The sequence below is a fragment of the Bubalus kerabau genome, chromosome 19 (genome assembly GCF_029407905.1).
Source record: "Bubalus kerabau isolate K-KA32 ecotype Philippines breed swamp buffalo chromosome 19, PCC_UOA_SB_1v2, whole genome shotgun sequence".
NCBI classification, from domain to species: domain Eukaryota; kingdom Metazoa; phylum Chordata; class Mammalia; order Artiodactyla; family Bovidae; genus Bubalus; species Bubalus kerabau.
In genome coordinates, this window is record NC_073642.1 from 20,404,577 (window position 1) to 20,431,310 (window position 26,734).

The 26,734-nt window shown below is 47.4% G+C and overlaps 1 protein-coding gene across 2 annotated transcripts; it reads right to left on the reverse strand.

Annotated features, from left to right (window-relative positions):
- Nucleotides 1–1,625: 1,625 nt before the first annotated feature.
- LOC129634273 (myeloid-associated differentiation marker-like) lies at nt 1,626–17,439 on the reverse strand. 2 transcript variants are annotated; one of them, XR_008705503.1, is made up of 4 exons: nt 17,389–17,430; nt 7,312–7,761; nt 2,957–3,011; nt 1,626–1,760 (listed from the first exon to the last, which is right to left on the reverse strand). XR_008705503.1 is itself a non-coding variant. In XM_055556379.1 (2 exons), exon 2 carries the CDS (start codon nt 12,184–12,186, stop codon nt 11,200–11,202), a length of 987 nt encoding a protein of 328 aa, XP_055412354.1. In that variant the 5' UTR covers nt 12,187–12,266; nt 17,389–17,439; the 3' UTR covers nt 8,391–11,199. The 2 variants fall into 2 exon arrangements, 1 of the variants encoding a protein (XP_055412354.1); XM_055556379.1 differs by lacking the exons at nt 1,626–1,760; nt 2,957–3,011; nt 7,312–7,761 and adding an exon at nt 8,391–12,266 and having other exon boundaries at nt 17,389–17,439.
- Nucleotides 17,440–26,734: the final 9,295 nt, after the last annotated feature.

Consider the following 26,734-nt stretch of genomic DNA (forward strand, 5'->3'; position numbering starts at 1 on the left):
TTCTGTTGAGAGAAGCAAACTGGCCTCTGAAGGAGCAGCTGAGCTCTTGACTGAGTGAGTAGAGGGTGTGCGCCCCAGGAGCCCCCCATCCCCTCCTGTTTGGGCAAAGCATTTGCCCTTTGGAACTTTGTGGTCAGTTTGGACACCACAGGAGTGGGACATGGCTTGTTTATGACCCTGTGTGTGCCTCTTCTTGAAGAAGAATTTGTTTATTTGAAATATGTCCTGGCGGAGCAAGCAAAGTGAAGTGAGGGGGCCATATCTATCCCTTCTAGAAGTCCACTGGGACGCATCTTGGCCAATTGGCAAAACTAGAGTATGACTCTGTAACCAAGAAGAAAAATGAGTTTTAAATTTTCATACGTCCTAACCCATGTATGTTTTCTAGTCTAAAGAAAAGTGTACCCCTTGAATGGGTCTCTCAATTCCTCCACTCTTTTGCAGTTTGAACGGATTTGTTAATATTTGGTAAGTGGGAGGAAATGCCATGGGCAGCTTTCCTGTTACTCTATAATAAAGGTTCTTCCAACAAGGGCACTAAATTAATGCTATTGATCTCGGGTGGCCTCGACCTGTGTTTTCAATCTGAACCATTCTCTGGGGAATAAACAACGGACTGTGAAGAACCCCAGAGTCTTGAAGAAAGCTGTCTGCTGTGTTGGTGAGGGGCAGCGATGTGGCCCTCCCGCCTCAGTGATCAAAACAGCAGGTCCTGCCTCTGCAGGGAGAAGGGCATCGCCACTGCCAGCATTAAAGGTGATGTTAGCCTGGGTGTTTTATTTTTCTTTAATTTTTATTGTCTCAAGGACAAAAATTACTAGGTGACTATATTTTTGCATGGAAAGTTTCTCTTCATAGTTTTGTTGATGAGTGGTGTTGGATGGGTGGGTTGCTGATGCCACAGTTCAGGAAACTGTATTGCTTGAGTTTGTGCTGCACAGACATGTGTTTCTATGTGTCAGCTGTTTTCTGATGCTGCTTCCTGCTTCTCCAGGACAAACACATAATATGATCTAAATAGATGTAAATATACATGGATTTTTTAAATTGTCTGGAATTTCTGGATACCATCAACCCTGCTACCAATCATAGATGAAGCCTTGCCCTTTCTCCTACAACTGTAATGTTCCTTTTTAACCTCAATACAAAGATAAAAGAAAAAACCCACAAACCTGACATACGTTAATTGCCCCAAATTTTCTCAGAGCTGGGAAGGATGGAGGAGATTTTTATTCTCACGAAAGCCCCCGTCTCTGGGAGCCCTTCCCGATGTCTCCCCCTCGCACCTTCCCCGGGCCCTGGGGGCATGGCCCAGCCCAAGACAACTAGCAGTTGTGTCCCCAACACTAGACTTTCTGTCCCCTTAGCTCTTAAAGGACCAGACCCCGGAGAACTGTATTTAAAGGTGTGTGCCTGCGTGCACGCCCACCGCGTGTTTGCCTGTGTATGAGCCTGTATATCTGTGCTCACACGTGTATTGGGACCAGCAGCCTTTATAATAACTGGTGGCCAGGAAGCCACCAATATTGTGCTTAGTCTCCTGTTCTCAGCCGCAAAGCCTCAGAGCCCAGCATCCTGGAGTCAGCAGGACTGGAGGAGTCAGGCATCAGAGCTGTGGTGGGGGCGGTAAGGGGGACAGGGGAAAGCAACCCACTGCTGCCCCTCGCTCCTGTACTGGGATGAAGCATGAGTTCTTCACCCGGGGGCGGGTGGGGTGGATGGGGAGGGCTCCAGGACATGCTTCCCGTGGCAGGCAAATCCTAAGAAGCAATGAAATAAAATTCATATTTTAAGGCAAGACAAGAAAAATTGAAACAAAATTCGCCTCTGCCTGTTTGACCTTATCCCTGCCCTGAAGTGTGCAGTGTGCATCTGCAGTACGTGTCAACCAGATCTTCCGAAGGGCAGAAATACCCGACCCGATATAAAGACCCATTTTTGTTCTTCTAACCCCAGCCTTGTGACTTTACATGACACTCCTCCCTATGACCTTATTAATGTCACTCGCCATATTACTCTTGTCTAGCACTTTACAAGGGTGTTGTTTCTCGCATTAACAAATGTGTCATTGAGCCTCTGATAAACATGGTGATGACCAGGTGACCTTACATACAGTTTTATAAGATCCATGACTCGAAATATGGGAAGAAGCAACAGGAGGGAACCATTTCTGAGAGCCTGACAGACAAGTGAGACAATTATTCCAGAGGAGTTTGGCTACTGTTACCAGAACTAGAGAAAGAATTGCACACCCAGTGGCCCATCAATGGAATCCTCCCCTGACCTGGGAAAATTCCTCCCAAACCTTGATTGGAATTAAGATGGAAACAAATAGATTGTGTGATAAAGAATGTTGCCCACCACTGAGGTCTTCCAAAATCAAGTCACTAGCTGCTGTAATTCACTGACCTGCAATCCACTCTGGAAAGAAGTCGTGAAAACTGTCAGGATTGCACTTTGTACTCTGAGAAAACTGGCAGAACCTGCCCTCACATACTTGGATATTTCAGGAGACTTTTCTATGAACCCAGTTTCCTGCATCTGTCCATGCTAGGAAGCACTAAAAGCATGAACCATGATATGTATTCTTCCTGAGTGAAGTAACCTTCTACCAAGGCGTGGGCTGGTTTCATGGCCTTCCCCAAATCACATCAACATTGACCTCCAACCCTGATCTCCTCAAAACAGCTCTTGGAGCTTCTTGAGAGACTGTCTCCCCAGTTAAACTTCTCAGGTTGGTTCCAATAAAATTTCCAATTCTTTCTTAGGTTGTCTGACTATTGGCTAATTTTTTAACCACAAAAGCAAGTATGCGTTGACCTCCACAAGTCTCAGTGCAGAAACCTCAGATTCATATATTTTTCTAAATCAAATTGAACACAACCCTGGGACCTCATTTCCCAGGAGGATGGAAATGTCTCTGCTTCAGTAAAAGAATTATCTAGGGTGGGCTCACCTGAGGGGCTCGCTGTCCAAGCCTGGTGGTTCATGGGGCAGCTGGTCAATTCCTCCTGTTGAGAGGTTAAGGGACATTTGTCACAATTCCAAGGCTGCTGCAGTCCCCTCACTGTGGCCCTCAAAAGAAAGTGTAATGATCCTGTATTTAGTCCAACCCTCTAGTCTTAGGGTATTCCTTGGTGGCTCAGATGGGAAAGAATCCTTCTGCAATGCAGATCGACCTGGGTTTGATCTCTGGGTTGGCAAGATCCCCTGGAGACGGGTTGTCAACCCACTCCAGTATTCTTGCCTGGGAAATCCCACGGACAGAGGAGCCTGGTGGGCTGCAGTCCATGGGGTCGCAAAGTGTCAGACATTACTGAATGAGATACACTTAGTCTTCTCATCATAGAGGAGGAGCAGCTGGACCCCAGGGAGGGGCAGGACTTGTCCAAAGTCGCCCTGTGTGTGGCAGAGTCAGAGTCAGGACCAGGTGTCCTGTCCCCAGGCTGGCTGTCTGTCCACGGCCGCACGCTGCTTGTTATAAGTGTGGCAGCAGCGTCCTCCAGGCTGGGATTCTGCCCCGTCCACGCAGGTCCTGCACAAACCTGCCCTGTAAACCCGAGGAGGGCACTCACTGCTGCTGAGTCAGTTTCCTCATCTGCTAGATGGGGGAGGGGTGCCAGAGACCCCTGGTCCATCCCACCCCCTTCTTCCCGGGGCCCTTGGATTTGCCAGTCCTGGAGACTCAGACGTGGAGATGGAGCCGGCTCCCTCCCCTCTGTCCACCTTCTCCACCCTCTCTGCTTGTTTCCTCTTGGCTTTTGGGTCCTGTTTATTGGTCACATCCTTCCTGACTAAACACACCCTCCTTCCCCACGACCTCTGCTTGGTGGGGAACATGCTTCTCTTTCATAACATGAGTTTCCTTAATCACTTTCCAGGGGTCCAACTCTCCAGTGATTCTTGTCAAAAACACACACTGCTTCCAGGCACCCCCACAGTCTGAGGTCTCCCAGACTTCCTTGTTCCCGCACATTCTTGACTTTCCACTTCTTCAGAGTCCAGCTCAGCAGCCACAACGCTCTTGCCTTATTTAGGGAGCTTGTGTTTCCTTTAGGAAAAGCAAATTCCTTTCTGCTGGGCATATAGAGGGCTGACCATAAGCAGGGGAAGATGAAACAGAAGCCCAGAATGAAGAGAGGCAGATCTGGGGTTTGCGACTGGATTCACAGTCACATCTGCTCTGACTCCAAAGGAGACAGGCTGGGGGAGGAGCTTAGAGATGCCCAGACAGGCCTGTCTCCAAAGGCAGAGAGAAGGGAGGCGACTTGGGTCCAGAGGTCTTGGGAGGGGGAGCTGGTGACCTGAAACCCACCTACTTGGTGACCACGGCCTCCCCCAGGCCTTCAAAACACACAGTTGATGGAGAAGACCTCCCAGTACCCAAGCCTCAGGCCCTTCCCTTGCTCCCTGTCTGGCCTGGGCTTCTTGTCTCCCGGGGCAGCGGCCAGAGGCTCCCTCCTCAGCCGGCCAGAGCCTCCTCTGCACAGGGTGACTCCAGCTGACGCCCCCAGACTATGGCCTGAGCCGCATCCAGAACACAGGACCATTCTCTGGTCCTGGAGCAGCTTCTTGGAAAAATCACAGCATCAGCCTTCTTAAGTCTTCCTCTGAGTGCAGAGAATTGGGGCCATTCCCTCCTGTGGCCTCAGGCTTATTTCCCCTGGGTGCCAGTGCAGACGGCCGATCATGCGGCCCTTGTCTGTGTGGTTGGCTCCTGTCTAAAAGTGCCTGTTGGGAGGCAGGTGAGCTGAGGAGAAACAAGGGGGCTTTAATCAAGCCCTGTGAAGTTTCTCCCTGCTGTCTCCGGACTTTTCTGGCTGGCTACTTCCCTTTTCAACAGGCAATAGGTAGTCTGGCTGAGACAGGGGTGCTGCTGTAGGACCTCTGAATGAGGTACTGCAGCCAGAGCAGGACAGACAGGAGCCAGGAGGTTATACCTGGATCTGAGAGAAGGGGGAACGGGCTCAGCATTTCCTGAGGTTCTCGCTGAGCTTTGAGGGAGACAGATCTGTATTCAACGCAGGCTCTCTCAGAGAGTAACTGTGTGACCTTGAGGAAAAAACATAACGTGCTCTCTGAGCCTCACTTTCATCATCTCTTAAAGGGGGATGACAATAATAATATCCCTGAAAATGAAATGAAATAGAGATAATAAGTCACCTAGTCAGACTGGTGGTGTGTTTTGTCACTCAGTCATGTCTGACTCCATGCGACCCCTTGGAATATATCCCACAGGCTCCTCTGTCCAAGGGGATTTTCCAGGCAAGAATACTGAAGCAGGTTGTCATGCCCTCCTTCAGGGGATCTTTCCGACCCATGGATCGAACCCAGGTCTCCCACATTGTATGTGGATTCTTTACCATGTGAGCCACCAAGGAGGTGCTGGGCTGTTCGTGCTAAAAAATGTTGGCTGTTTTATCTTTCTGGAATACAAGGTACAAATTCATGACAATCCGAGTATAAGATCCTGCATCCACATGACTGGGTTCAAATCTCAGCTCTGCCACTTCCTACTTGTGTGATCTTGGTCTAGTTACCCACTGTGGGTCTGTGATAATGGGGACACTGAGTGCATAGTTCATGGGCTGCTGGGAGGAACAAAACATCCAGAACAGTGGTTAGCCTGCAGTGTGTGCTCTGTGTGACACCTCTCTTAACTTTTATGTCAATACCTGCCCTGTTGGCCCACGGCAAATGTTTCTGAAATGAATACAACAAGTGCTTACAGCTCAGACTATAGCCTGGACCTACCAACTGGGATGTATTCCATCCCTTCTGCGTTTTGGGGGAATATTTGAGAATCTCTGAGTCATGTTTTGTCCCATTTAATCCTCCTAACAACACTTGACCTTCTGTGATGGATATCTCCAAGGAGGGAAATCACTGAGGACCTGACCTCATCACCACATTTGAGGACAATCCCATAATGTGTGCACCCTGGGGAGAGACTGGGCCTGACCCTCAATAAGAAAGAAAAGGAAAGGAAAGGAAAGTGCAGTCGCTCAGTCGTGGCCAACTCTTTGCGACCCCATGGACTGTAGCATCCCAGGCTCCAGCGTCCATGGGGATTTCCAGGCAAGGATACTAGAGTGGGTTGCCATTTCCTTCTCCAGAGTATCTTCCTCATCCAGGGATTGAACCAAGGTATCCCACATTGCAGGCAGATGCTTTACTGTCTGAGCCATCAGAGAAGCCTCAAGAAAGAAAAGGCCAGATAAATATTGCACCTGCCCCACAACTGGGGCCTGGACACACAAGAACAGGTATACACGGAAACAAAGAGAGACCAGAATTCCTTCTGCAGGGCCTGCAGAGCATCCAGTGTGCTTCCAATGGCCACGGTGCCGGGACCAAGTGCCCTTGGCTGTGAGCTGGCTGTCCAGCACCCTCATTTCTGGTCTGAGCCTGTTCTCAGGCTGGTCCCTTCTAGCAGTTCTCCAAGCTATCCAGTATCCTTCTAGTACAGTTCTCTGCTTATGCTGCCAGAGATGTCTCTGGAGGGTGCAGTTAACAGCCTTTAGGAGTAAAAGCAGGAGCTGTTATCTCCATTTTCTGGATGAGCAAACTGAGACCTAGAGTAGCATAGACTGAGCACAGGACTACTGTGAGCCCGGCTGAACTCAGGTCTCAGTTGAGGGTTGGGGGGTGGTGTGTAGACATATAAGGTGAAAGGCTCTGAGATGACCAAGAGAACTGGAAACAGTTGTCAGTGGCTGGAGGCACAGGAGGAGGCTGGAGAGGAAGAAAGGGGTCTGATCTTGCAAGGCTTTGCAGGTGGGTGATGTTGTGGAGTCTGTGTTCCATCCTAAGGGAGCAAACAGAAATCTTCAGAGTATCGTACTTTGACTTTACTCCAAACCAGTCTTTGAGGGAAAGGATGGAAATAGAGGAAGCATCTAGAAGCTTATGGCAGGAGTACAGGTGAGGGGATGGATGGATCTGGACCAGGTGGTCTAAAGATGAAGAAGAGTGGGTGGGTTCAGGAGCATATTGTGAAGAGCATCTGGGAAGGTGGTGCCATTGACTGAGATGGAAACATGAGGAAGGATCAGCGTGTGATGGGAGTGGGGGATTGAAGAGGTGGGACTGGACATACTAAGTGTGACGTGTCCCGAGACATCTGGGGGGGGAGATCAGGAGGCAAGTGTATATGACTCTGGATCCCAGTAGAGATCGGCTCTGGAGACAGGAACTGGGGAGCTGTCCTCCCTCGGCCTACACTCTTCTTTCAGTTTCTTCTTAAACGTCACATCCATGGAGCAGCCTTGCCCGCCCGCCGCCAACAGGCCCTCCAATAACCCTTCTTACCTGTGTTCCCTTTATCGTGGCATTAATAGCCCACTGACTGATGTTATGTATTGATGTGCACGTCTCCTGTACTAGAGTGCAAGCTCCATGAGGCCGGAACTCTTGGTTCTGTTCTCTGCTCTCTATCCAGTGTCTAGAATAGGGCCTGGCACACACACACTTAGGGAACAAGAATATTTATTGATCAGTGGAATCTTAAAGTCATCGGACTGAATGAGGACAAAAAAGGCTCCCAGAAAAAAGGTGGTCTGGGCCCAGGTCCTGAGCAAATGGTTCCTTCCTGTTGCTTATTCCCATATCTGGAGCTGTTGTTGTGGTTTAGACGCTAAGTCGTCTCTGACTCTTTGAGACCAATGGACTGTAGCCCACAAGACTCCTCGGTCCATAGGGTTTTCCAGGCAAGAATGCTGGAGTGCGTTGCCATTTCCTTCTCCAGGGCATCTTCGAGACCTAGGAATCAAACCCAAGTCTCTTGCATTAACAGGCAGGTTCGTTATCACGGAGCCATATGGGAACAGTCACTGCATTACAATCCTGGATCTTATAAACTATATACATTATATGAATCATTTCAAGAGGCCTAGTCACCATTAATTTTTCATCACATTCTTAATCACACATCTGTTAATACAAGAAATAAGGCATGGATCCTTAAAATAAGCAGAGCACAAGTAGTACAGTTAGAGACATTGATCAGGTCCTAAGTAAGTTAGCAGTGCTATCTTCTAAGGACTTACACGGATACCTCTAGAAACTGTCACCCTTGTGGTGAAATGGGTATTTCTTCCCTTGAAGAGGTCTGGTTAAGGCACAATGCAGATGAAATATGCACACTAGAGGAGAGGGAAGAATCTGAAACAGACCAATAATGTTCAATTTAAATTTTTCTCGTTTTGTCTTAAAATAGGAATTTTATTTCATTGTTGCTTAAGATTTTCCTGCCACAGGGACCACCTCCTGGAAGTCCTTCCCTTCCATCCTTCCAGCCCCCTGGTGAGGATCACAGGCTTCACCTCAGTACAGGCGTGAGGGGCAGCAGTGGGGTCCCTCCCCTCCCCTCCCCCGCAGCTCTGCTTGTCTGGCCCCTCTGGCCCTGGTGACGCTAGGATGCTGGGGTTGAGGCTTTGTGGCTGCGAACAGGAGAAGAAGGCTTGTGGAGCATTTCTCATCACCAGTTACTATATAGGGCTGTTGGTGTCATTGCAGGGCGGCACATGAACTTTTATGCAGAGTACGTCATGAGAAACACTGGGCTGGAGGAAGCAAGCTGAAATCAAAATTGCCGGGAGAAATACCAATAACCTTAGATATGCAGATGACACTACCCTTATGGCAGAAAGTGAAGAAGAACTAAAGAGCCTCTTGATGAAAGTGAAAGAGGAGCGTGAAAAAGTTGGCTTAAAAATCACCATTCAGAAAACTAAGATCATGGCATCCGGTCCCATCACTTCCTGGCAAATAGATGGGGAAATAGTGGAAAGAGTGGCTGACTTTATTTTTTGGAGCTCCAAAATCACTGCAGATGGTGATTGCAGCCATGATATTAAAAGATGCTTGCTCCTTGGAAAGTTATGACCAACCTAGACCTCATATTAAAAAGCAGAGACATTACTTTGTCAACAAAGGTCCATCTAGTCAAGGCTATGGTTTTTCCAGTGGTCATGTATGGATATGAGAGTTGGACTATAAAGAAAGCTGAGCGCCGAAGAATTGATGCTTTGAACTGTGGTGTTGGAGAAGACTCTTGAGAGTCCCTTGAACTGTGAGGAGATCCAACCAGTCCATCCTAAAGGAAATCAGTCCTGGGTGTTCATTGGAAGGACTGATGTAGAAGCTGAAACCCCAATATTTTGGCCACCTGATGCGAAGAGCTGACTCATTTGAAAAGACCCTGATGCTGGGAAAGATTGAAGGCAGGAAGAGAAGGGGACGACAGGGGATGAGATGGTTAGATGACATCACCGACTCAATGGAAATGAGTTTGGTAAACTCCGGGAGTTGGTGATGGACAGGAAGGCCTGCGGTGCTGTTATTCTTGGGGTTGCAAAGAGTCGGACACGACTGAGCGACTGAACTGACTGACTGACGTGAGCACGCACACGTGTACACACACAGGTGCACTGAACATCCACACCAGTACACATCTTTAAAGAGAGGCCTTGAGGTGCTGTCATGGCCCCTTTAAGAGGTAGCGGGCAGGATGTGGACATTGGGGTGGGCCCAACCTCTTGCCTCACAGGCTGGGCCACATCTCCAGGCTCTGGTCCAGATGGAGGTGGAGAGTCAGTGGGAGTGATTCTCAAAAACATAGATTTGGTGAGGGTGAAAACTGACTAGGGCTCTTTTGAGTTCTAGGTCAATTTGGGGTATTAGAATATGTGGATTTTTTTGGATTTTTGTTTCTTTGCTTTTTTCCCTTTCACCTTTATATGCATGCTAAGTGGCTTCGGTCATGTCCAACTCTTAGTGACCCCATGGACTGTAGCCCACCTGGCTCCTTGTCCATGGGATTCTCCAGGCAAGTGTACTGGACTGGGTGGCCATGCCCTCTCCAGGGGATCTACCTTACCCAAGGACCAAACTGGCATCTCTTGCATTGTCTCCTGCATTGCCCATGGATTCTTTACTGCTGAGCCATGGATGATGCTTTATATCTTTATACTAGGATTAAAAAGAACATTATGTGTGTGAGAAAAGGTACAAGTCTTTTCCTGATGATTGACAGCAGGGGCTGATGGAAACAAAAAGATCTAGAAAAAAATTTTTAATTATATATTTATTTTACCTGATTCCAGAAACTCAGGAAGCAGCAGCAGAAAGCAACAGGTACACAGAAACACACACACGTGTCACCTCACACTCAAGCAATGCAATTCCTTTGGCAATGGAGGCAGCAACAACCACCCCACCCCCACCCCCAAACCACCTGCCTAAGAAATTCTGAAAAGAAACTTCTCTTTAAGAACAAGTCACCCAATAATTTTTGGCTTCCTGATCAGAAGATAGAAAAAGAAAGAAAAAAATAATCTGAGTCTAGCATCACATAAGGCTGCAGTGGCCATGCTCTTCTCCCTGCAGAGGCAGGACCTGCAGTTGTGATCACTGAGGCAGGAGGCCATCACTGCCCCTCACCAACACTGCAAACGGGTGTCGGCAAGTCCCTGGGGTTCTTCACCAGCTTCTTTTTTGATTCTCCAGAGACTGGTTGGGGGTGGAAATCATCCCAAATTCCTTCAAGATGCCCTCTAGGCAGCCAGTGTTGAGTAAGCTAGGAAGAATTTTGGAGCCAATCTCAGGTGAGGCTGAGCATCAGGCGGGGCCCAGGGATCCAATACCTCTGCTTCTGGACTCTTGCCCATTGGGAATCAGTGACCTCCAGAATTTTTTTTTTTTTACCTAAAGGGGAGGTGCACTATATACTCCCTTCTATTGGGAGAAAGGAGGCCCAATGCCTAGCTACCCACCGTCACTGCCACCCAAGAAACACACAGCAACTAAGGCACCCAGAGGGACAGACACACTTTGGCAATGAGGCCCCACCCAAGGCCCAGCGTGTGATCAGCTGCACAGAGGGCTGTGTGCTGTGGAGTCAGCACCTTAGGAGGGGGGAGGGGGCAGTGGACAGAGAAGGAAGGAGTCTCAGGTCCTGATGGATCAGAAGAAGGAAAATGGGGAGAGGTGGTCAGGATACAGGAGACGAGAAAACCAAGGATGACCAGAAAAGGGGCAAAAAGCAGAAAATGTAAAAAGATGAGAAAGAAGCAAAATAGGACATGGGCAACCAAGGAGAATAGGAAGGAGACCGAGCAGTTGGAGGGAAGGAAACAGAAAAGAGAGCGGGATGAATGGGAAGGAGGTGAGGAGGGAGAGGGAACCAGGAAGAGGGCATCAGGGTTCAACAGAGCTCTGTAAAGACACCCCCTGTGAGTGGAGGGGACAAGGGGTACTCAGCTGGTACTCAGTCCCTACAGAAACCTGGCGGGTCCAGTACACCAGGTCGACCACATACATCAGCAGGTTGATGGCTGTCAGGATGGCCACAGCCAGTCGCTGGTCCCAGACACAGCCATAGTCGGTGAGCTCATCAACGCAGCTCATATCACTGTACCAGTGGGGTTGTCCACCTAACTTCTTGTCAAACTGGTAGAGTGGCCAGAGGACCATTGCACTGACATAGAGGAGGAATGAGAGCACCGTCTGCCCCAGATGGAAAATGGTAAGCCGGAGGGGCAGTCTGTTCTCCCAGCCACTCAGCTTCAGCAGCATGGCCACAGCTACCCGGACGAAGCAGGTGAAGTACACAGCCAAGCAGCACTTCAGGGCCGGCTGGTGCCGGTACAGGGAGGTGTTGCTGGTGAAGGAGAAGATGACACAGGCCACAACACTCTCCAGAATCTTTAGCAGGCCTGGTAATGTGTGCTCATAGCAGGGGATGTTCTTCAACTTGTAGTATTTCCATGTGTAGGCCACATCTATGGCATAGAGCACACTCGTGATGCAGGAGAACGCAGAAGCAGCGATGGCCTGGTCTCGGGAAGGACCATAATGCAGGTACTGCATGTAGAAGATGGGGTTGATGATGGAGGTCAAAAGGCAGAAAATTGCCACATAGCAGGCATAGGTGATGGGTAATTTGTACCAGAAAAAAGGAAGTATCCAGTCATAGTAATAGCACTCTAACATAGAGATGAAGCCGGTCAGCGAGAAACAGACGCACCAGATGGTTAGGCAACAGTTACGTACAACCCCCCTCTCGTTGTCCATTCTGGCTGCCAGGAAGAGAGTCACATACATGGAGATCATCTGCACGAGGCTGAAGGGGGAGTACAGGGTTTCCATATATACTAGGTCAGGAAGTATCCCTCTGGTAAACATGGTGTTGTGAAGGTCTGGCAGGTTAGAGTCACCAGTATGGCATGGTCTTCACTTAGGACTCGTCAGAGAAAGATCCAGATCTGAAGGTGGATTAAGTGAGATGATCAGAAAAGGGTCAGGCTCTATGAGGGCTGAGGCTCGGGATCTGTGGAGTTTGAACCAGTGGCTCAGACACTCAGGTAAGAGCACAGCCGCTCCAGAATGACTGTCCCCACCCATCACCTTTGGCCTTGTCAGGAGACTTGTCTCATCTCACAAATGGGTTGCATCTGGCCTAAAAATCACCAACATTTTTATGTCTTTTTGCTGCACGTCAATATCTACAGAAATACAGTATACTGTGGTCTTTTTCTACAATCACAAACCTTCAAGTTAGAAAAAGAATTACAAAAAAATTGTTTGGTAACCAATTCTGAGCTGAACGGGCAGGAGATCATTTATAGTTTTGTATGGACTTCCCTGATGGCTCAGACGGTAAAGCGTCTGCCTACAATGTGGGAGACCCGGGTTTGATTCCTGGGTCGGACAGATCCTCTGGAGAAGGAAATGGCAACCCACTCCAGTACTCTTGCCTGGAAAATCCCATGGATGGAGGAGCCTGGTAGGCTACGGTCCATGGGGTCACAAAGAGTAGGACATGACTGAGGGACTAAACTTTCTTCCTTCTTTCTTATTTCACTTAGTGTAAATGTTCAAAAGTCCATTTGCTGAAACAGTAACGTGTTTGATCCCAAAGTGCTTTCAGACCCCAGTGGGGTGTCTGTCCTATAGAGAATATGTATCATGTCACCTGTCAAAACTGAAAAATTCTGAATTCTGGAGAATATCTGACCCCAAGGATTTTCAGAAAGGAACTGTTTATTGTTGTGCTAACCCTGTTCTACAGATGGGAAAACCAGGAGTCAAGTGCCTTCCCTAAGGTTGAAAGCGGAGCAGTGGAAATCCAAGATAAAAATTAAAAAGCCATGGGTTTGAGCACTTTGTTCTACAGCCCAGCAGGTCAACCAGGCCCATGGGTGGGATCCCAGGACCAAAACTCAGGGCTCTGGGACACAGGAGACACCGTCAGGGCCACGGCCTCCTTTTACAGCAACCTGAAGGCACACGTGTCCTGGCCTGTCCTCCCCGCAGCATCACTAGAAGGAGCTGCCGTCTGAGGGGACAGAGCCCCACCCGGAGGAGGGCAGCCTCAGGGGTGAACAGGGAGGAGCCACGGGGTGAGAGCAAGGCCGTGGGGACAGGATGACATGGGAGTAGAGACTGTTATGAATCCCCTCCACCCATTTTTGCCTTCACATGTGACGCTTCCTCATTGAGGAAGGGAGACCCCAACCCAGCATGACTCCAAGGTGGGGCGACATTGAGGAACCACAGAATAGATTAACATAGTGTTGGGCTCCAGGGCTGCCATCCAAGTGGGAGTCTGGAAAGATCTAGGAGAAGTCCTACCTGAGCAGGATTCTCCCGGCCTAGGAGACTGCTTAGCAGTTTCCAGGCTGGGAAGAAGGGATTGGAAATGAACATGGATGCTGTGTCTGAGGCTGATGTATAGTCTTTCAGGGCATCCAGGGAAGGGGTGGGGATGGACGGATGATCACCCCTTTTAAAGGGCAGGAGTTGAAAAAGGAGGCCCCTGCAGGAACCCTGGGAGGGGTTGACCCTGAGAATGCACCCGGGACTGGGGTGGGGGCGGGGGGCAGAGTGGAGATGACTGGGGGGATCCTAGGGTCTCTGGGGCCCTGAGGCAGCCCAGTAGATGTCTTCTGACCCAGAAGGGATGCAGGCATGGAGCCAACCTTCCCATGGAGGAGGGGCCGGGACTGGAACTGAGACAGGAGAACAGAGGCCTGAAGGGGTTTCAGGGCTGTGACAGGGACACGTGGCCAGAGTGGCAGGGACCCTGGAGACCATGGAATTGCCCAGGTCACCGCCCAAGACAGTCCCACCAGCCAGGGCTGCAGTCCTGCTCACACAAGGCCTCCTCCAGGGTCCAGTATTGGGGGGAATGAGGCCCCTCCCAGCCCGCTCCCTCCACAAGGAAGGCCACCCTATTTCCAAGGGACTATTTGCTGAGAGGCCCCCAGGGCTGAAGGGCCAGCAGCCTGAGCCCCAGCCAGCTTCCTGCCATCAGGGGCCTTGTTGCTTTGCTGATAATAAACCCTGGGACAAGCTGAGGCTGGAAAGAGAAACAGAGAGCAAACCTGAGAACCTCCCTGGACTCACAAAGCTCCTTGAGCCCCATTGCATGGCAGCCCTGGAGCCTGCTGGCCTCCTAGTGGGCACTGCCAGGGTGGGGAGGGGCACTGCTGTGAGGGAGGAAGGGAGTATCATGCTCTCTGTACCCCAGTTTGATCCCAGTTTAATTACTTGAAGTCACCCTGAAATTCCACCTAAGATAAGAGACAACTTGAATGCTTTGAATCCATTGAATGCATCAGAGAGAGGATATGGAGAAGAGGAGGCATAGGGGTTCCAACTGCGTGACCCTGGGTCAGGCCTGTGCCCTCTCTGGGCCTCTGTTCCCCCACCTGGAAAGCAGGAAGTAGAAGTTTGTCTGAGTCTCCCAGCAGCCCCTCCTGCACTCTAATCTGTGAGCCTGGACATGGTGCCCCCGTCAGAGCACAGCCGATGTGGCTGAGCCCTGCCTGCCTGGCAGCCAGGCATGTGGACTGGAAGACAGTGAGCTGGGAAGGTCATGGCCAGAACAGAGGAAGGAGGAGGAGGTGCCAGAAGGGCAGAGAAGGGTGAGATGGGATGGACACTCAGAGTGACAAGGAGTAGAGCCTTCATAGCTGGATGATCAGGCAAGCTACTCAATAGAACCTCAGTTTCCCCTTCTGTTCAATGTCTCTATACCTACTTTGTGTCAATTAAATGAATAAAAGCGTGTGACGGGTTCATCAGAACCTGTCACATGGAACCCTCAATCTGTGCCAGTTACCTCCCCGTCCCCCTCACGGAGGACCCAGAAGGCCCTGGCTCTGGACATCAGCACATGCAGCTTGATTTGCTGCAGATCAGGGGCTGCAAACCACTTTGCACTACAGGTGGACTCTTGATGTGTTCAGTTTCCATCACAGTTTCCATCAGTGTTTTCATGAAAAAATGATGTAGAATCACTAGCATTACTATTTCTTCCCTCAGTGTTTGGTGGCTGCACATTGTTTTAATTTCACATGAAAATTCGGATTACAGCTCCTTTTCAAGCCTCAGGAGATACAGTGTCACCTGGTTTGGTTCCCTTGGCAGTGGGGTTGCTGGAGATAAGCAGCTGCTAGCCTCTTTTCTTTATATTGTTTTCCATCCTCATCTCTGTTTAGTATTTTCTATATTTCTCATTCTCATATACAATTGACATAAAGCAGGACTATGATAATCTCATCTGTGACTGGTTTCCCATCTTCGGCATGGCTAGGCTTCCTGCCTGCTCACAGGAGTGTCCACCCCTCCATCCAGGGAGCATCCATGTCCTCAACCTCAACCTCAGCCTTCAATACATTTCAAATGCTGTGAAATCATATGTAGACATGCGTGTACATACATGCATACATGTTTGTAGGGCGTTTCTGTATCTTTTTTCCTGTTTTGTAAACATGAGACCTTGTATTCCCAGAGCATCTTGCTTTTCCACCGCCCCAGACAGGGGCCGCTGGTCCTCTCCAGGGACCTAGTCCTTTCCAGCCCCTTTACTTATTTCCTTCCCTCCTGGCTCCTTGGGCATCAGTGGACCCTCCCCTGTGAGTCTCAGACACTGGGGGACACAGGATATGACAGGGAGTCCTGGGATCCATGTGACCATCATGCTCTGGAGCAGGAGGTCTGGAATCTTTTCTGGAAACTTAAAAAATATGACAAAAATACATTTTCCATTTCTAGAAATTCATCTTGGTCTTCTAGGGCTACTGCAGCCAATTATCACAAGCCAGATGGCTTAAAACAGCAGGAACGCATTCTCTCACAGTTCTGGAGATGGGCGTTTTGAAACAAGGTGTCAGCAGGGCGTCTCTGTCTCTGATGCCCCAGGGGAGGGTCCGTCTTTGCCTCTTTTAGCTTCTCGAGGCCCCTTGGCCTATGGCCGTGTTACCCAACTCAGGCTTGTCTACTTATCCCTCAAGAAGCCAAATACCGAGTGACGAGTGTTGGGCTTTGTCCAGAACAAGGTGCCACTCATCCGCTGTGAACACAATCATCACCCATGTCTGTGCATCACCCGTGTTGGGCGGTGGGTTAAAAAAATACTAATGAACGTTTCCACCATTTTTTGTAGATCATCTGTGTATAGAGGATTGGTAATTATCCAGTTTAGTAGGTCTGAGGTGGAAAACGGAGTATAAGTCCTGTAATAGTCAACTGTTCGCCCTCTTAACAGATCTACTGCAGGGAATTGTCTCAGCGGAAATCTACCCCTTCCTGCCTCTCCACCCAATCCGGGTCTTAAAGGGACAGACTACTTCAGACTCCCTTTCTTCCTCCTGCTGTGGGGGCATTCAGGCTGTGCCCGCCCCCACACTAGATCTCCTCCTCCTTCCACAGAATGCGGGGGGAGTGTTTGGTGCAGACCCTGTGGTAGCCCCTGCCTGGGGCATCAGGACTGGAACCACAGAGGTCAGGGTGTATTCAGTTCCCTTAGAAGCTGACCCCTTCTCCCTCCCTTCCCTGCACAATAGTCTGTCAAGAACACAGGCTTTTCATAGTTTAGTTTCTTTTTACCATTAATTTAGTGCCCTTATTGGAAGAACCCTTATTATGGAGCAACAGGAAGACCCCCCACATAGAATATCCTCCCACTTACCAGATCATTAACAAATCAATTCTAACTGCTGAATGGTGGAGTAATATAGAGAACCATTCAGGGGCCACGATTCTTCAGAATCGAAAACATACATAGACCAGGCTGTATTATAATTTAAAAATCCCCTTTTTCTTGGTTATAGGGTCATGCCTCTAGGTTTGCCAATCTACCAAGAGTCGTCCCAGTGGACTTCTAGAAGGGATGGATGTAGACCTCCCACTTCACTTCACTCTCTCACTCAGCAGATTTCAAACAAACAAACCAATTCTCACTCAGGGAGAGACCAGTACAGAGTCATAAACAAGCCATGTCCCACTCAGGTGGGTCCAAAATGACCCCAAAGTTCCAAAGGGCAAAAATTATGTCCAAATGGGTGGGGAGGGGCTCCTGGGGGCACACCCTGTACTCACTCAGTCAACAGCTCCGCTGCTCATTCAGAGGCCAGTTTCCTTCTCTCAACAGAAAGCAAAAGCAGGCTGTGAGCAAGGGCTGGGGAGGGACAGGGCAAGTTCCGGAATCTAGTAAGTTCCGTAGCTGTTGCAATTCTTATGTTGTAGTTCTAGCAACATACCTATAGATCCTCCCCAACCTTCCCAGCCTCAGCCCCCTCCTCATCCCAGGGGGAGATGGAGGGGCCTGAGCACCGGGGACCTGACTGCTGCTTGGATACCCAGCATTGTACCCCAGCTTAGGCTTGACTTTTGGTTTCTGAAGATACCAATACTGAAAGACAAGCGATGGAGGGAAAAAAAGGAGCCTTCTGTTAAGGCAGCAGGCCAAAAGGGGAGAAGGTGGATCACTGTGCAAGAGAGCCAGCTCCCACCCCTGCAAGATTCAGTCAGGATTTATACAAGGAGGGGAGCAGGAAAGGGTTGCAGGCTGCTCGCTGGAGGAACCCTGTGCTGCTATTTTTGGAGACGTTTGCATTAACCATGAGGCACCTTGCTGGCTTTTAAACTTGGGTGTGGCCCTTACATTTTCCAGATCAGCAGGTCATTGTTCTAGGGGTCAGTGGTCATATATTTCTAGAGAATGAAGAACTAAGACAGAAACTGAGAAAAACAGACACACCAAACCAGCCCATCAAACTCCAGATCTGTTTAACTATTCAGCAAACAAGGTTAAAAAGCACGAGAATTACAATGAGCCTCTCCTCAGGCCCCAGCTTCACGCCTGTCATGGGCTTCTCCTTCCTCCTGGGGCAGCTGCTCCCCACGGGTGCACCCTTCCTCTGGTGACCAGCATGGACGCTCTGAAACGGGGAAGGGGATTGATGAGTGTCCATCTGGTGCTTCTGCTTCACTATGACCTTTGCCATCTTCACAGCAGAGTTGTGTGGGTTCCAGTCCTGCCTCCCCTTCTCCTGGGGTGGCTTTCTCTCCCCCCATGTCTTTTACTTCTTTTCCTTCTAGAAGTCTACGTGGATACATCTTGGTCGATTGGCAAAACTAGAGTATGACTCTGTAACCAAGAAGCAAAACGATTTTTAAATTTTCATACACCCTAACCCGTGTATGTTTTCTAGTCTAAAGAACAGTGTACCCCCTGAATGGGTCTCTAAATTCCTCCACTCTTTTGCAGTTCGAACTGATTTGTTAAAGATCTGGCAAGTGGGAGGAAATGCCATAGGCAGCTTTCCTGTTACTTTATAATAAAGATTCTTCCAACAAAGGCACTACATTAATGGTATTGATCTCGGGTGGCCTTGGCCTGCAGTGGCTTAGAGCAGAGGTGGTTGGGTTCCCAGCCAGAGGTTGAGGCCGGGTCCCGGTGGTGAAAGCACAGGTCCTAGCCAGTAGGCCAGTGGTCAGTGACCAGGGCCCTGGCCCTTCAGCTTTGCAGAAAAGAATTTCCACAAAGACAGATGTGAAACAGGTCAAGTATTTATTATGAGGAAAAAGAGTACAGTACGTGTGGATAGAAACACGGGCAAAGTCAGGGAGAGTCACTGAGTCACACCCTCGTGGCAGTTTGAATTACTTTTATGGGACATTTCTTCGGGATTTCCTTTGGCCAATCATTTTGGTTTGCCTGGTTCCGAGTCCCTGTTTGATATATCTCTGGATCCTCCCATATGTGCATGCATCTCTTACACAGGACGGATTCTTCCGAAGAGGCCTATGGGTAGCCTGGCGTCGGTTAGCATCACTCCCTTTTGACTTCCAAGGAGCTTTTCTGCTCATGTGTGGTCAGGGAGATCTCCTGACTTTGAGAATGAGAAATATGCAGGGCCAGCCTCCTACCTTAATAGTCTTGCTACTCTAGTCTTGGCATTTTGGTCCATAGGGAATGTATCTCCAATCACTTTACCCTGATGGGGTCCATCTACCTCCTATCTCAGTATGAAAAAGAAATTAAATTGTGAAAAGCCTGCCCTCTTTACAGAGGAGTCTTCACAGGCGACGGAGGAAGAAAAGGGGGTCAGCTTCTTAGGGAACTGAATCCATCCTGACCTCTGTGGTTCCAATCCTGATGCCCCAGGCAGGGGCTGCCCTGGGGTCTGTGCCCACTCCCCCCCAGTCTCTGGAAGGAGGAGGGTTTCTAGTGTGAGGGTGGAGCAGAGCCTCAGCACCCCTACAACATGAGGGAAAAAGAAGGTCTGAGTAATCTTTCCCTTTAAGACCCGACAGGACACTCAGTTTGGCCAGGGTGTGTCCAGAATAGGTGTGTGTGTGTGTGTGTGTTAGTGCTCAGTCGTGTCTGACTCTTTGCGATTCCATGGACCGTAGCCTGCCAGGCTCCTCTGTCCATGGGATTCTTTTTTTTTTGAGGTATAGTTATTTATTTATTTATTTTTAATTGTTTTTTTAAATTTTATTTTATTTTTATTTTTATTTATTTTATTTTTTTTAGACTGTCATCTGTTTTTTTTTTAATTTTATTTTATTTTTAAACTTTACATAATTGTATTAGTTTTGCCAAATATCAAAATGAATCCGCCACAGGTATACATGTGTTCCCCATCCTGAACCCTCCTCCCTCCTCCCTCCCCATTCCATCCCTCTGGGTCATCCCAGTGCACCAGCCCCAAGCATCCAGTATCGTGCATCGAACCTGGACTGGCAACTCGTTTCATACATGATATTTTACATGTTTCAATGCCATTCTCCCAAATCTTCCCACCCTCTCCCTCTCCCACAGAGTCCATAAGACTGTTCTACACATCAGTGTCTCTTTTGCTGTCTTATATACAGGGTTATTGTTACCATCTTTCTAAATTCCATATATATGCGTTAGTATACTGTATTGGTGTTTTTCTTTCTGGCTTACTTCACTCTCTATAATAGGCTCCACTTTCATCCACCTCATTAGAACTGATTCAAATGTATTCTTTTTATTGGCTGAGTAATACTCCATTGTGTATATGTACCATAGCTTTCTTATCCATTCATCTGCTGATGGACATCTAGGTTGCTTCCATGTCCTGGCTATTATAAACAGTGCTGCGATGAACACTGGGGTACACGTGTCTCTTTCAGTTCTGGTTTCCTCAGTGTGTATACCCAGCAGTGGGATTGCTGGATCATAAGGCAGTTCTATTTCCAGGTTTTTAAGGAATCTCCACACTGTTCTCCATAGTGGCTGTACTAGTTTGCATTCCCACCAACAGTTTAAGAGGGTTCCCTTTTCTCCACACCCTCTCCAGCATTTATTGCTTGTAGACTTTTGGATCGCAGCCATTCTGACTGGTGTGAAATGGTACCTCATAGTGGTTTTGATTTGCATTTCTCTGATAATGAGTGATGTTGAGCATCTTTTCATCTGTTTGTTAGCCATCTGTATGTCTTCTTTGGAGAAATGTCTATTTAGTTCTTTGGCCCATTTTTTGATTGGGTCATTTATTTTTCTGGAGTTGAGCTGTAGGAGTTGCTTGTGTATTTTAGAGATTAGTTGTTTGTCAGTTGCTTCATTTGCTATTATTTTCTCCCATTCTGAAGGCTGTCTTTTCACCTTGCTAATAGTTTCCTTTGTTGTACAGAAGCTTTTAAGTTTAATTAGGTCCCATTTGTTTATTTTTGCTTTTATTTCCAATATTCTGGGAGGTGGGTCATAGAGGATCCTGCTGTGATGTATGTCAGAGAGTGTTTTGCCTATGTTCTCCTCTAGGAGTTTTATAGTTTCTGGTCTTACATTTAGATCTTTAATCCATTTTGAGTTTATTTTTGTGTATGGTGTTAGAAAGTGCTCTAGTTTCATTCTTTTACAAGTGGTTGACCAGTTTTCCCAGCACCACTTGTTAAAGAGATTGTCTTTAATCCATTGTATATTTTTGCCTCCTTTGCCAAAGATAAGGTGTCCATATGTGCGTGGATTTATCTCTGGGCTTTCTATTTTGTTTCATTGATCTATATTTCTGTCTTTGTGCCAGTACCATACTGTCTTGATGACTGTGGCTTTGTAGTAGAGCCTGAAGTCAGGTAGGTTGATTCCTGCAGTTCCATTCTTCTTTCTCAAGATTGCTTTGGCTATTCGAGGTTTATTGTATTTCCATACAAATTGTGAGATTATTTGTTCTAGCTCTGTGAAGAATACTGTTGGTAGCTTGATAGGGATTGCATTGAATCTATAAATTGCTTTGGGTAGTATACTCATTTTCACTATATTGATTCTTCCAATCTATGAACATGGTATATTTCTCCATCTATTAGTGTCCTCTTTCATTTCTTTCACCAGTGTTTTATAGTTTTCTATATATAGGTCTTTAGTTTCTTTAGGTAGATATATTCCTAAGTATTTTATGCTTTCTGTTGCAATGGTGAATGGAATTGTTTCCTTAATTTCTCTTTCTGTTTTCTCATTATGAGTGTATAGGAATGCAAGGGATTTCTGGGTGTTGATTTTATATCCTGCAACTTAACTATGGTCATTGATTAGTTCTAGTAATTTTCTGGTGGAGTCTTTAGGGTTTTCTATGTAGAGGATCATGTCATCTGCAAACAGTGAGAGTTTTACTTCTTCTTTTCCAATTTGGATTCCTTTTATTTCTTTTTCTGCTCTGATTGCTGTGGCCAAAACTTCCAAAACTATGTTGAATAGTAATGGTGAAAGTGGGCACCCTTGTCTTGTTCCTGACTTTAGAGGAAATGCTTTCAATTTTTCACCATTGAGGATAATGTTTGCTGTGGGTTTGTCATATATAGCTTTTATTATGTTGAGGTATGTTCCTTCTATTCCTGCTTTCTGGAGAGTTTTTATCATAAATGGATGTTGAATTTTGTCAAAGGCTTTCTCTGCATCTATTGAGATAATCATATGGTTTTTATTTTTCAATTTGTTAATGTGGTGTATTACATTGATTGATTTGAGGATATTGAAGAATCCTTGCATCCCTGGGATAAAGCCCACTTGGTCATGGTGTATGATCTTTTTAATGTGTTGTTGGATTCTGATTGCTAGAATTTTGTTAAGAATTTTTGCATCCATGTTCATCAGTGATATTGGCCTGTAGTTTTCTTTTTTTGTGGGATCTTTGTCAGGTTTTGGTATTAGGGTGATGGTGGCCTCATAGAATGAGTTTAGAAGTTTACCTTCCTCTGCAATTTTCTGGAAGAGTTTGAGTAGGATAGGTGTGAGCTCTTCTCTAAATTTTTGGTAGAATTCAGCTGTGAAGCTCTCTGGACCTGGGCTTGAGTTTGCTGGAAGATTTTTGATTACAGTTTCAATTTCCGTGCTTGTGATGGGTCTGTTAAGATTTTCTATTTCTTCCTGGTCCAGTTTTGGAAAGTTTACTTTTCTAAGAATTTGTCCATTTCTTCCATGTTGTCCATTTTATTGGCATATAATTGTTGATAGTAGTCTCTTATGATCCTTTGTATTTCTGTGTTGTCTGTTGTGATCTCTCCATTTTCATTTCTAATTTTATTGATTTGATTTTTCTCCCTTTGTTTCTTGATGAGTCTGGCTAATGGTTTGTCAGTTTTATTTATCCTGTCAAAGAACCAGCTTTTGGCTTTGTTGATTTTTGCTATGGTCTCTTTTGTTTCTTTTGCATTTATTTCTGCCCTAATTTTTAAGATTTCTTTCCTTCTACTAACCCTGGGGTTCTTCATTTCTTCCTTTTCTAGTTGCTTTAGGTGTAGAGTTAGGTTATTTATTTGACTTTTTTCTTGTTTCTTGAGGTATGCCTGTATTGCTATGAACTTTCCCCTTAGGACTGCTTTTACAGTGTCCCACAGGTTTGGGGTTGTTGTGTTTTCATTTTCATTTGTTTCTATGCAAATTTTGATTTCTTTTTGATTTCTTCTGTGATTTGTTGGTTATTCAGCAGCGTGTTGTTTAGCCTCCATATGTTGGAATTTTTAATAGTTTTTCTTCTGTAATTGAGATCTAATCTTACTGCATTGTGGTCAGAGAAGATGCTTGGAATGATTTCAATTTTTTTGAATTTACCAAGGCTAGATTTATGGCCCAGGATGTGATCTATCCTGAAGAAGGTTCCATGTGCACTTGAGAAAAAGGTGAAATTCATTGTTTTGGGATGAAATGTCCTATAGATATCAATTAGGTCTAACTGGTCTATTGTATCATTTAAAGTTTGTGTTTCCTTGTTAATTTTCTGTTTAGTTGGTCTATCCATAGGTGTGAGTGGGGTATTAAAGTCTCCCACTATTATTGTGTTATTGTTAATTTCTCCTTTCATACTTGTTAGCATTTGTCTTACATATTGCGGTGCTCCCGTGTTGGGTGCACATATATTTATAATTGTTATATCTTCTTCTTGGATTGATCCTTTGATCATTATGTAGTGACCATCTTTGTCTCTTTTCACAGCCTTTGTTTTAAAGTCTACTTTATCTGATATGAGTATTGCTACTCCTGCTTTCTTTTGGTTCCTATTTGCATGGAAAATCTTTCTCCAACCCTTCACTTTCAGTCTGTATGTGTCCATGGGATTCTCCAGGCAAGGATACTGGAGTGGGCTGCCATGCCCTGCTTCAGGGGATCTTCCTACTCAGGGATCAAACCCGCATCTCTTGTGTTTCCTGTATTGGCAGGTGGATTCTTTACCACTGAGCCACCTGGGAAGCCCTGAGCTCTGAAGAGTCCTGGCCAATTTCCACTCTCACCCTAAACTAGGTCTCTGGGAGCCCGGCCCACTGACTCCCCACCCACACGTGAACCACAGGATGAGGGTGTGGCTCAGCCTCAATACAAGCAGTTGGGCCCCACCACAATGCCAATATCCTGCCTTCCTAACTCTTAAAGGGGCTGTGACACATGGGCTGCCTCTTTATAAAGGTGTGCAGTTGTGTGCATTTCAGTGCACTTGTGTGTACATGTGTGTGTGCCCACTGCTCCCCTGCATGGAGACCAGCAGCCCTGTACAGTAACTGGTGGCTATGAAGGCACCACCCATCTCCTCTCCTCAGTCACAGAGCCTCAGAGCCCAGCATCCTAATGTCACCAGGGCCAGGGGCCAGGCACTCAGGGCTGTGGGGGAGGGGAGGGGAAGGACCCCCTCTGCTGCTCCTGGCTCCTGAAACATGTGATCGTCACCCAGTGGTAGGAGGAGTGAATGCGGAGGGCTGCCATGAGGTGATCCTCATCATGGGAAAAATCTTAAGAAGGACTGAAATAAAATTCATATTGTAAAGCAAGCAAAGAAAAACTTAAAAAGCACAGTATTTTTCTCTGCTTGTTTTGACCTCCTCTCTCCCCTCTGGTGTGCACTGTACATCTGCATTATTATTCACCAGCCGTCCCCAAGGGCAGAAATACCTGCTCAACCGTAAAGATGAATTTTTCTAGTGAAAGCCATGCAACTCCTAGAGGGTATTAGTGCTTGCTTACTGATGACCTGGTTAATGTCATAGCTGTGCTGCTTGTTCTGCCTATTTTACAAGATTCTTGTTTCTTGCATTAACAGATCTGTGATTGAGTCTGTGATGGAAAATAACAATGAATACACTACTTGAAAGAATTCTTGTAATATATAGTCCTGTAAGACCCATGATTGTAATAGTATGACTCTAGATATGGAAAGAAGCAATAGGAGGGACCATTTCTCAGAAACTGACAGGCTAGTAAGACAGGTGATCCACAGGCCTTTGGCTACTGTTCCCAGGGCTAGATAAGTAATAGCATTTGAGTGGTCTATCAAAGAAATCCTCACCTGACCTGGAAATGCGCATTCCTAGCATCCTGAGACAAAATGGTCAAAGATGCCTCCCAAACCTTGGTTGAAATTAAGACAGAAACACATGGAGAGGGCTTCCTGGTGGCTCAGAGGGTAAAGAATCCGCCTGCAATGCGGGAGACCTGGATTCGATCCCTGGGTTGGGATGATCCTCTGGAGGAGGGCGTGGCAACCCACTCCAGTATTCTTGCCTGGAGAATCCCCATGGACAAAGGAGCCTGGTGGGCTACAGTCCACGGAGTCGCAAAGAGTCAGACACGACTGAGCGACTAAGCGCAAGTAGAGAGGACTGTGCGATAAACCTTGTTTCCCACCACTCAGTTCTACAAGAATCAAGTTATTAGCCACTGGAGTCACTGACTTACAGTTCATCCTTAAAGGAATTCAGGGTGAAAATCAGGGTAAAGCACTTGGTGCTCTGAGAAAACTGGCAGAGCCAGACCTCAGATAGGAGGATATTTTCATGAGAATTTTTTGTGAACTGTTTCTTGCATCTTCCCAAACTTAGAAAAGCACTAAAACCATTAATTAAGATATCCATTCCTCCTAAAGAGCAGTAACCTGTACCAAACTGTGTGCCCCTTGTCACACACATCTGGGCCCCCTCCTTACTTCCTCAGAACAGTACTCAGAGCTTCCTGAGAGACTGTTTCCCCAGTTACACTCCCCAGGTTGATTCCAGTGAAATTTTCCTTTTTTTTCTTATACTGACTGTTGATTAATTTTTTCATCCACAAAAACAAGTATGCATTGACCTCCCCAATTCTGGGTGCAGGAATCTCATAGTCTACTATTTTCCTGAACCAAACTGAACACAGCCCAGGATCTCACATCCCAGGAGGATGCAGATGCCTCTGTGCTTTAGTACAAGAATTGTCCAGGGTGGGCTCACTGTCCAAGCCTCGTGGCTCATGAGGGCGGCTGCTCCGTCCCTCCTGTTGGGAGTTAAGGGTCATTTGTCACAATTCCAAGGCTGGTCCAGTCCCCTCACTGTGGAGCACAAAAGAGAGTGTAAAGGTCCTCTGCTGAATTCAACCCTCTCGTCATAGGGGAGGAGCAGCTGCGCCCCAGGGAGGGGCAGCACTTGTCCTGAGTCACCCTGTGTGTGGCAGAGTCAGAGTCAGGACCAGGTGCCCTGTCCCCAGGCCGGCTGTCTGTCCACGGCCCCACGCTGCTTGTGCCAAGTGTGGCAGCAGCATCCTCCAGGCTGGGATTCTGCCCCGTCCACCCTCGTTCTGCACAAACTTGCCCCGTCCCCCTGAGGAGGGCACTCACTGCTGCAGGGTCAGTTTCCTCATCTGCTAGAGGGGGCAGGGGTGCCAGAGACCCCTGGTCCTTCCCAGCCCCCCTCTTCCCGGGGCCCCTGGACTTAACAGTCTTGGAGACTCAGACGTGGAGATGGCAGCCAGCTCCCTCCCCTCTGTCCACCCTCTCTGCTTGTTTCCTCTTGGCTGCCAGGTCCTGTTTATTGGTCACATCCTTCCTCATTATACAGACCCTCCTTCCCCACAAGCTCTGCTTGGTGGTGAACATGTTTCTCTTTCATAACATGAGTTTCCTCAGTCACTTTCCATGGGTCCGTCCAATTCTCCAGTGATTCTTGTCAAAAACCCAAATCG

Bases quoted from the DNA above. Each gene is read 5' to 3' on its own strand.
- LOC129634273 (XM_055556379.1), bottom strand. From the start codon at position 12,186: ATGTTTACCAGAGGGATACTTCCTGACCTAGTATATATGGAAACCCTG.